Source organism: Harmonia axyridis, chromosome 3 (assembly GCF_914767665.1).
Source record: "Harmonia axyridis chromosome 3, icHarAxyr1.1, whole genome shotgun sequence".
Classification (NCBI taxonomy): domain Eukaryota; kingdom Metazoa; phylum Arthropoda; class Insecta; order Coleoptera; family Coccinellidae; genus Harmonia; species Harmonia axyridis.
Window position 1 is genome coordinate 1,757,950 of NC_059503.1, and position 11,367 is coordinate 1,769,316.

General features: G+C 36.6%; 1 protein-coding gene across 1 annotated transcript; it reads right to left on the bottom strand.

Annotated features, from left to right (window-relative positions):
- Positions 1-9,480: 9,480 nt before the first annotated feature.
- LOC123676339 (GILT-like protein 1) lies at positions 9,481-10,635 on the bottom strand. Its single transcript, XM_045612190.1, has 4 exons — positions 10,499-10,635; positions 10,287-10,424; positions 9,956-10,132; positions 9,481-9,803 (listed from the first exon to the last, which is right to left on the bottom strand). The coding sequence occupies exons 1-4, from the start codon at positions 10,556-10,558 to the stop codon at positions 9,564-9,566; spliced, it is 615 nt and encodes a 204-aa protein (XP_045468146.1). The 5' UTR covers positions 10,559-10,635; the 3' UTR covers positions 9,481-9,563.
- Positions 10,636-11,367: the final 732 nt, after the last annotated feature.

Sequence of the window (11,367 nt, forward strand, 5' to 3'; positions counted from 1 at the left end):
AATATTTATGCGATTGGTTTAAAACTTTGCACATATAACTACAGTTATTCATCAAAGATTTATGCAAAATTTCATAACCGCAGTTGAATCACAACCATAGAAAATGCAATTAATTGTGTTGATGTATGAGTTATTGGATTTTATGAGCAAAATTCAAAATTTTTCGAATTTGTTGCCTCCAGGTCAAGGTCAAGCAAGGTCGTTGTCCCCCAAAAAGACGACAAACCCCCCCGTTGGAGAGACGGCCGAGAAAGACGGTTCTTAAACCGCATTTATTAACGCGCATTACGCGTCGTAATTACCGTTTAGATGCTAATTCAGCAAGCAACAGAATTCCCAAGATCATGAAGTAGCAAGTTGAGAATATCCCAAGACAATGGGTACTCAGGCACAGTTAAATACAGACATTTTACACTCTGGTGAGCAAGACATCTCCCGCTTGTTATGTTCAGCATTTGTATTGTAAATAATGAAACTCTTTGTTTGCGCGAAGACGTGCTCGTGAATTATGCTCTATTTTATAATATTTAGCTTAGTGTATTAAGTGCTCCGTAAATCAGGTTCAAAATGGCGACTCTTGCTACAGTTAATCCCAGAGGAATCTCTCTTTGATTCATGGGATATATAGAGGGTGGTCCCAAATATACTGCTCCGCTGATATTGTGAATTTGCGGGTTTATACAGGACGACTGTTTTGATTTTTCTAAGTGGGGTAAACCCACCCATGAGTCAACTCTAGTTACGCCACTGCTTATATCTCCTGAAATATTCATCACAGACCCCTCAAATAACGTTTTTCGAAGATCAAGTTATGATCTGAAACATAATGAGGTTTCAAGTCCATATCTTGAGTCTAGAAGAGGAGACAGCCTCGAGAAAATTATCGAAATATTTTCCAAAATTCCAGAGTATAACCAATAATTTCCGGAATAATGTACTAATGTTTAGTGAGTTATTTTTGTAGTAAATTTTCACAATTTTTACACATTCAATAGGTAGTAGATGAATCACCTGACCACAACATGGGTAACCAAGTATTTATTTCCTCTCACCAACTTCATCCACCTAAAGGGTGTTTTTTTAAAAGCTAAAGAACTTTAAATTACAATAAAACAACGATGGATTATTCGATTGATATGAATTTTATTTATCCGAGAGATAATCTTGTGGCATTACATTATAAATATGATTTCTGGCATATGACCGCCATGGCTGGCTCGGATATAGTCCAATCTGAACGTCCAATTTTCGATGACTTTTTCCAACATTTGTGGCCGCATATCTTCAATAACACGGCGAATGTTGTCTTCGAAATGGTCAAGGGTTTGTGGCTTATCCACATAGACCAATGACTTTACATAGCCCTACAGAAAGTAGTCTAGCGGTGTTAAATCACAAGATCTTGGAGGCCAATTCACAGGTCCAAAACGTGAAATTAGGCGGTCACCAAATATGTCTTTCAATAAATCGATTGTGGCACGAGCTGTGTGACATGTTGCGCCGTCTTGTTGGAACCACAGCTCCAGGACATCATGGTTGTTCAATTCAGGAATGAAAAAGTTGGTAATCATGGTTCTATACCGATCACCATTGACTGTAACGTACTGGTCATCATCGTTTTTGAAGAAGTACGGACCAATGATTCCACCAGCCCATAAAGCGCATCAAACTGTCAGTTTTTCTGGATGTAACGATGTTTCGACATACACTTGAGGACTAGCTTCACTCCAAATGCGGCAGTTTTGTTTGTTGACGTAGCCATTCAACCAGTAGAGCGCTACATCGCTAAATAAAATATGTAAAATGGAAGTAGTGCGCGATACGTATTCCGCACAGAACCATTATTTTCGAAATAAAATTGCACTATTTGCAAGCGTTGTTCAGGCGTGAGTCTATCCATGATGAATTGCCAAACCGAACTGAGAATAAATCACTTGACAGCTGTTAAATCGGTCACCATCTTGAACAGTAATGCCAACTTAAAGTTATATACCTAGAGAAAAAAAAACCAGTTACTAATATTTAGTGAGTAATTTTTTTGTAAATTTTCACAACTTTTACTCATTCAGTAGGTAGTAGATAAACTACCGGACCAAAATATGGATAACCCAGTATTTTTTTCCTCTTACCAACTTCATCCACCTATAAGCATAGGATGAGTGATAGCCTTCTTATGGCAAAGTTTCCTTTCCAAAACTTCTTGACAAGATTAATTTCCTCAAAGATGATTATTTAACAAGGATCATAGCTTCCGAAACAAGATAATAATTGAGTTCTAGTAAATGCGTGGAATCCACCAAAGAAAACTCTAAAGCAACTATGTATCTTCAAGAAATGTTATATTACGACCTGGAGATACACAAATAATAGCACAGTTTGGCTTGCAGGCTTGGAGCAATCCACAATAAGAGGACCATTAAAGCGAAAGCGATTAAGCAGCGACTAATTTTCGTGAGCTTTCAGGAGTTTTACGAAATTACACACTTGAACGACATACGTATAAGCTACTGTACATACACCCTGTCATTTTCGGGACTTGAGGACACCGTTCAATCCGTCCCGTACGCACCAATCAAAAACGAAAATATACTTATCGCATTAAACCTAATGTCATTATAATTGATACGTTCCACGGAGAACGAAAAATTTTAATTCACGAAGAACTGGCTTGGAGAATTAGGTAAAAACGGGGACTGGTGGGTAATTTACATTCTGCTCCTTAATGGAAAGCCACTAATTTCCTTCTGGTCTTACCTGGCTTTGAAAGAGTGGAAAAACTAAGTTATAATTACGTATCGCATGCTTGGTCCGTATTTTCAATTATGTAGTTTTTCGTATTTAAACAAAAGTTATATGGTTTTGCCATAGAGGCTTTGTGGGGATTCTTGGTAATGGATATAGAGAGACCTTGAGACGTTATGAGTTTTTTTATATGGAGATTTTTTCTATTCTGTGAACCCAAAAAGTATCAACTCTTCATTAACAAATGTCGAACCTTGAAAAATCCCATATAATGAAAAAATTATCAAATATTGGACTCCTTCAGAACCACATCATTTCAAATATAAATTCATGTGAATATTAATAAGTTTTGTCGAGATTTTTTATTGTTTCATTCTCCTTGAAATATATTCCGATAACCTGCCCCCAAGGAACTTTCAATTTTTGGTTTAGGTAGAATATTAGGTTGGGAAAAAGAAATATCGTATTGTCTGCTTTATTTTAATGCTCCATAAAAAGTATTACAATCATCAAATTCAGTCATATATGTCTCAGAAGCCCTTTTCCTATTGGCAGAAAACTCGAACAATTTTCAACTATTGGTAATCACTTGGTTGCATCAGGACTATAGGGTGGATTCTTTCCGAGATTCCAGAGTTTCTGGTATGTGGCTTGATATTATCCTGATGACGATTCCCTCCAGGATGTTATATAATCTGGAAGAAAATTTCATTATCTTTCAGAACATCTTATGATTAGGGATTCACGGCTTGACTTGATTTTCAAGCTACTCGGCTTGAGCTTGACTTGATCTCAAGTCAAGTAGTAGTTTTTCAATTTCAAGTCAAGTATTTATTTATCAAGTACTTGAAACATATCAAGCTACTCGATTTTTAGCAGTTTTATTGTGTAGTATCACAAAATAAAAAAATGATGAAATGAGAAGGAACCTTGTAAAAAACACTTTTATTTATTATACGTATTGTATAAGATCCGAAAATATCAAATTTTTCGAAATAGAAATATGAAATAAATAACTATGAATCATAACAAAATGAAAAATAATGAAAAATGAAGATTTTTAATATTAAGACACCTCCAGGCTTTGTTTCCATCCAGGCTCTAAGACACATGAGGCATCTTATAAAGGGTGTTTTTTTAGAGCTATAGAACTTAAAATTGCAATAAAGCAACGATGGATTATTCGATTGACATGAATATTATTCATCCCCAAGATAATCTTGTGGCAGGCTTTGTTTCCATCCAGGCTCTAAGACACATGAGGCATCTTATAAAGGGTTTTTTTCAGAGCTATAGAACTTTAAATTGCAATAAAACAACGATGGATTATTCGATTGACATGAATTTTATTCATCCGCAAGATAATCTTGTGGCATTACATTTTAAATATGATTTCTGGCATATGACCGCCACAGCTGGCTCGGATGTAGTCCAATCTGGACGTCCAATTTTCAATGACTTTTTCCAACATTTGTGGCCGTATATCGGCAATAACACGCCGAATGTTGTCTTCCAAATGGTCAAGGGTTTGTGGCTTATCCGCATAGACCAATGACTTAACATATGCCCACAGAAAGTAGTCTAGCGGTGTTAAATCACAAGATCATGGAGGCCAATTCACAGGTCCAAAACGTGAAATTAGGCGGTCACCAAACGTGTCTTTCAATAAATCGATTGTTGCACGAGCTGTGTGACATGTTGCGCCGTCTTGTTAGAGCCACAGCTCCTGGACATCATGGTTGTTCAATTCAGGAATGAAAAAATTAGTAATCATGGCTCTATACCGATCATCACTGACTGTAACGTTCTGGCCATCATCGTTTTTGAAGAAGTACGGACCAATGGTTCCACCAGCCCATAAAGCTCACCAAACAGTTAGTTTTTTTGGATGTAACAGTGTTTCGACATACACTTGAGGATAAGCTCCACTCCAAATGCAGCAGTTTTGTTTGTTGACCATTCAACCAGAAGTGCGCTTCATCGCTAATGGACGTAGTGCGCGATACGTACTGCGAATTCGCAGTAAAATTGCACTATTTGCAATAGTTGTTTAGGCGTGAATCTATTTATGATGAATTGCCAAACCAAACTGAGAATAAATCACTTAACAGCTGTTAAATCGGTCGCCATCTTGAACAGTAATACCAACTTAAATTTATATACCTCGAAAAAAAACACCCGTTACATATAAACCATTGAATTGTATTAAGTAAGAAACTTATTTCTAGTAAATTTACACCAACCTTCTCACATTATCCTCTAGGAATTTCCGCCAAACTGATCGCTTACTTCCTCAGAAAAACCAACAATTTCCCAAGCAATCATGAATTTTTTATCACCTCACCGTCGTCGCCCCATCTGCGACGACTATCGGGCGACGTCACAAATAGATTGATGATGTCCAGAAGCACCGAAACCGTTCCGGCGCTCGCATCGATGCAGCTCTTATCATAATGCGCGTTGACAGGAAGATACGATCGCCAATTTCGGGCAAATTAGGGCTCGGACGGAACCAATGAACCGTCACTGTTTCCCCGACGTGGAAACTCCCCTTTATGGGTTTTTTATTGCGATATTTCATAGCTCCGAAAACGAGACAGTTAACTTGATTGAAACGGGAAGTTCAAACAGAATTTTTCGGGTTTTGTGGCTTTGGGTAGCATGAGGGGGAAATAGGGATGTAGAGAATAGAGGGAGGCTCAACTATTTACAGGCGTTTTGTTGAAATAGTTTTGATTTTTTTGACTGAAAAGTCTGGATCTGTTTCTGATCATAGTTATGGTTCCTTCGGGGTAGATATATTTTCGAAAATTGATTGAAATATGAAATAATTCATAAATAAAATCAATAAAGACCATTTTGCATTTTTGCGTTTAAATCTGCCAAAAAATGACAACATAAGAATTTTATTTAATGCTTTGTCTAGAATTGAAGTTGAATATCGTAAGTACCTCAGAGAAATAAACATAGATAGAGAAAGCATATGTCATTTCCAGTGAGCAAATTTTGTCCACAACATGAAGTATCAAATTTGCGCGCGGTAATGAAAACATATCAGTGATACGATATTTCACTCAATTCGAGAGTTTCTCCACAAAGAAAGCACTTCTTATGTCCCATAGTGAATCAACGTTTCATATCATCAAAATATATTGAAATAAAGACCTAAATATTTCAGAAATTCAGAAAACAAACTTCAAGCGCGCCAAACGATGTGAAACAACCGATGACATTAGGAGAGCAAAAGTTGCCAAACCTTGGATTTCACCAGGTAGATACAGAAAATAATAAATATTCTGCATATTATAAATTCGACTGTTAGGAAAAATATCGGATTTCAAATATTCGAATTTGCATGTTTAATCGGGAGTCACTCAAATAAATATATTTTATTCTATATAATATACGTTCATAATGATATAGTGAAATTGTGGAATTTGAAAATATATCACAATCCGACAACGTAATCTAACCATGTTGGGGACATGTAAAAATTGCGTATACTCCCTCTATCTATGTTTATTACTCTATGGTAAGAACCATTCATCCTAGGATTTCAATATAGAAAAAATATCTCTATATTCTCTAATTTATCTTATTCTCTCTAATTTCAACTGAAATTCCATAAGTGTCACTTATGTAACTGGGTGGAACATTTCCCCTGAAGTCAATGTGGACCTTTAGAATATATTGTCCTTTTATAGTTCTTCTTTATTTATTATTATGGGGGACATAACATCAAAGCAAATGAAAAAAATTTGTTTCTAATAATAAATCAGTTCCAAATTCATAAAACCGTATGAATATATATAGATATATAATTTCAATTTCAATCTTTTGATAATTTCCAATATTGAATTTTTCTTTTATTCATTGTCAGGTATTATTTTGCTTTATTGCTACTGATTTCGGATGATTCAGCACCTACACCTTCCAAACTGCCACTTGTACCCTCTTCGCGATTCAAACAGAATAGAATTTTAGGAGAAAGTCAAACCTTATCTTTTAAAAGGGAATAACAGCAAGTGACTGCACAGTTCAAAAAGAAATGAGTAATATTTCTTCTTACAAATCATTTTTATGGGATGTTTTACATAATTCCTATGAAAAAAATCTACATTGAGTATTTCAAAATTTTCAATTTGCGAATGGAAAAAAAATTATAATTTTGGAAACTCTTTGTTCTTCGCAAAATATTGATGAATTGGTATCCCTACAAAGCACTGATGTATTCTGAAATATTCGTGAAAAAATCCCACAAAAAATCATTACGAATGAGGCAAAACTCGTATTATGTGAAAATGTTTAAAAAGACTCGTACAGTGAAACCTTTCGATGAAAGTTGGAACTATTGTAATATTCCTTACGTCTACTGATCATTCGATCTTCTGACAACACCGCACATAATTTTTGTCCCTACTCCTCAAAATTCTGACATTGTAGCGAAATGAGAGAGCAAGCAGCGCTCAAAAAGTGAATAACCGAAAAGGAATATAAAATCCGGCAGATATGTAAGATCGAAGTGGCGGATGGAAACCGTTGTTTACCCGGAAAGAAAAACCGACGCGTCGCTTTCCTGCACATAAAAGAGGGGCGAATGTAGCCGGCATTGTCTCAATCCGAACTTAATGGAGAGTATATTCAATCACTTGGGGCCTCCGCGGAAGCATGCAAGCAGGCTGGGAGAAGCAACTGAAACGTACCTAATGTAATGTAAAGTGTAGCGAATAAAAGAGAATAAAGGGCTCGTTTGATAAACGAGCCTGCAAAGAATTCATTTACAGCTAATTTTGACGGCGACGAGCCCCCATTGTCGGCTGGATTCTCTTTTAGTATGTGGAGTCGTTAGCTAAGTAACGCGGGAAATTAAGAGGGTTTCTTTCACTGCCGCCGGAAACAATACATATACGCATTTATCTTCCGGGCCTTCTACGTCGACACATTCGTCTTGCTCCCTACCCCGCCGGAGAAAATCGGGCACTGGAGAAATTTTTCCTCGTCCTGACTCCTCCTCTTTGGGGAGCGATAAGTCAGATTTTTCGGAAAGAGGAAACGTTAATATGTTGTTGGAGGGGATTTTCTGAAAGTTCACATTGATTTTGGGGAATCTTGCAATCACATAGGTGACACTTATGGTCTCAAAGTGACACTATTTGCTTTAGTAGAGTATAATGGTCATGGTAATCCCAAAGACTAATAATAGCGGATGTTTTTTTTAGAGCTATAGAACTTTAAATTGCAATAAAACAACAATGGATTACTCGATTGCCATCATGAATTTCATTTATCCGCAAGATAATCTTGTGGCATTACATCCTAAATATGATTTCTGGCATATGACCGCCACGGCTGGCTCGGATGTAGTCCAATCTGGACGTCCAATTTTCGATGACTTTTTCCAACATTTGTGGCCGTATATCGGCAATAACACGGCGAATGTTGTCTTCCAAATGGTCAAGGGTTTGTGGCTGATCCGCATAGACCAATGACTTTACATAGTCCCACAGAAAGCAGTCTAGCGGTTTCAAATCACAAGATCTTGGAGGCCAATTCACAGGTCCAAAACGTGAAAATAGGCGGTCACCAAACGTGTCTTTCAATAAATCGATCGTGGCACGAGCTGTGTGACATGTTGCGCCGTTTTGTTGGAACCACAGCTCCTAGACATCATAGTTGTTCAATTCAAGAATGAAACAGTTAGTAATCATGGCTCTATACCGATCACTATTGACTGTAACGTTCTGGCCATCATCGTTTTTGAAGAAATTCGGACCAATGATTCCACCAGCCCATAAAGCGCACCAAATAGTCAGTTTTTCTGGATGTAACGGTGTTTCGACATACACTTGAGGATTAGCTTCACTCCAAATGCGGCAGATTTGTTTGTTGACGTAGCCATTCAACCATAAGTGCGCTTCATCGCTAAACAAAATAAAATGGACGTAGTGCGCGATACTTATTCCGCACAGAACCATTATTTTCGAAATAAAATTGCACTATTTGCAAGCGTTTTTCAGGCGTGAGTCTATTCATGATGAATTGCCAAACCAAACTGAAAATAAATCAATTGACAGCTGTTAAATCGGTCGCCATCTTGAACAGTAATGCCAACTTAAAGTTATATACCTCTAAAAAAAACACCCTATATAACTTCACGATTTCCATCCTCAAGATCCTTAAATCGATTGAATAGCATTGGCATTGAAAAGAGTCTAAAGGTGTTAAATCACACGATATCGGTGGCCAATTGCGATCCCCCTCTTCCAGAAATAACACTACCCAGGAAACTTTTCTTGCAAAATTTTTGGTTGTTTGTAAGGCAGGTAGTACAGTTTGGTTGAAAATAAAAGTCGTCCACATCAATAACTTTCAACTCTGTCCATAAAAAATCATTAATCATATCAGATCGATGAAGAATCAACAAACCTGGATTGTCAACACTACGTGCTGCAACAGCAATATTCTCAGCTTCAAAAGTGACAGCTGCCCCTACAAAGTGCTATTAAAAATGAAACCTCTTTTGGAACAGCCTTTGGATATAAGGAACATTAATAACAATACGTTGGTTATGGCGAAGCATGTCTTAAACACTGGTTATAATTTTTTTTACACATTGGTAAAGGATGAAACAGAACAATTTCAGACGATGGTGGAGAGGAGCTACTATGTTGCCTTAGCTACACTGTGCATTGTCCATTTTCTCTTGCTCTATTCTATTCACACAGCGCTTTAAATTTTTCTATTCTGTATAAGTAACTAAAGATAAAAAATTTGACACGTTTATTTTTCTTCAATAAGAAGATATTTTATATAGTTAATCTTCAACATATGCTAGGTTTTTGACCGATTATCATGGAACAAGTAGTCTTAACGAAGTCATTCAGAGCCAAATCACATAACCGACCATCGAAGGTATCGTTGTACACTATAGTTGGAACTTGTTTCAAGCGAGGTGCCAATCGACGTGTTTTTTGTCCCATTTTGGCCATTAGCTCGTCTCCTCTGCCATTTTCGAAGCATTCCATTATTGCTGCCCAGTCGAAAGAGTTCCTATCGGCACACTAGAACAATTCCAAAAAATAAGTTAAATGAATAATAATAACTAGAGAAGACCCAAACGGAAGGCCAATAGTCTGCTCGTCTACCTTGTTTGAAGACGCTTGCCTACAGACAAGTGCAGGGTCTTCCATTTGTATTTGATTTGGACACTCACATCTTCAATTCCTCTCGTATGTCCTGGGTAACCCAAGGACAAAACACAAGTAATGAAATCTACATTTTTGTCCTGACTTCTGCCTTCCTCCAGAGCACAAACTTGGAATTTGTTGGATTTGCACTCATCTTTGCCATTTTTACATTGAATCTGCCATTTTCCATTTACACGAGTATGCTGCAAAAATTATTCAAATAAAAGTGGCTTACGTGGTTGCTAACCTTATGGAAAAGACCAGAAGAGATGCAATGGTTCAGAAATAAAAGGAGCTATAACAGCTCTGTAAGTATCCAAAAATGTGAGGTTTATATTTCCTCAAATATTTACTCACATTAGATCTACCATAAGGAATCCATTCTACCTGGATGTAATCCTTCAATACCTTGTAATAGGGATGGAATTTATTCCTTACGAAATTAATACTATGAGGACACATGGTCTCATAGTAAACAGCAACTTTAACTCGACTCTACAACAAACAAATCAAGACACTCTTCTAAAATGTAATGGAATAGATACTATTGACTCACATGCACAACTCACCAAAGAGGTATCAATTTTGATGATAATAATAAATGCGAGTAGATATTTTGCACTCTTCATTTCTTGTCCCAAACTTTTTCACAGATTCAATCAGTATGTCTTACAAACTACTGGAAAAGTATCATGAAACTTTTATCTTTGAACAATTTAAACCAAAGGAATCGCAGAAAGTGCTGATATAATATGAGTAGGTACATGATATCCACTTATGAGTTATCGTACTAATTGGACTTTTTTTCAATACAATAACCTCAGGAATGATACAGAACAAAAAAGAATGAAGCTAATAATATTCGTACGTTTAACTGAATTGTTCGAAGAAATGAATAAACCTCAAATTAGATTGAATTTGCATGGTCTTCGTCCAGAACATTCCCCTAAGAATTAGGGCTGATTAAAGTGGAAAAATTGTGGTTTACTGATTAAGATATTCTTAATAATCAAAGAAGGTGAAAAATTTCACAAGCAGGTATGATCATAAGTTTCAACATGAACTTCATGAAAAGAAATTTCATAACTACATAAATGTTAATGGTGGGGAATAAAACCAAAGGAAGGACCATTCTAGATATGAAAACAAAATCGAGTGCGGTTAACTACACAGCACGTGTCGACCTTGTGCTATGCTTCATTTACAATGCACTCCATCACAACCCCTATTGAATGGACAAATCACATTTTGGATTTATACGTATTTCAGTGTAATTTATGTATTCGCCGCAGTAACCGGATATGCTTATATTTCAGCGCTGGAAAACAAGATGAAGGTCCCAATCTATGAATAGCAAGCAGTTATCTTATTCAGGGTTTCGGTTGATTTGATTTTTTTTTGTATGGACAATATAGAACCAATACGCAAATACATATAG

Bases quoted from the DNA above. Each gene is read 5' to 3' on its own strand.
- LOC123676339 (XM_045612190.1), bottom strand. From the start codon at position 10,558: ATGAAGAGTGCAAAATATCTACTCGCATTTATTATTATCATCAAAATT. The intron at 10,425-10,498 runs GTGAGTTGTGCA...TGTTTGTTGTAG, and splicing joins TCAAAATTGATACCTCTTTG to AGTCGAGTTAAAGTTGCTGT. The intron at 9,804-9,955 runs GTGAGTGTCCAA...GAATTGTTCTAG, and splicing joins ATACGAGAGGAATTGAAGAT to TGTGCCGATAGGAACTCTTT.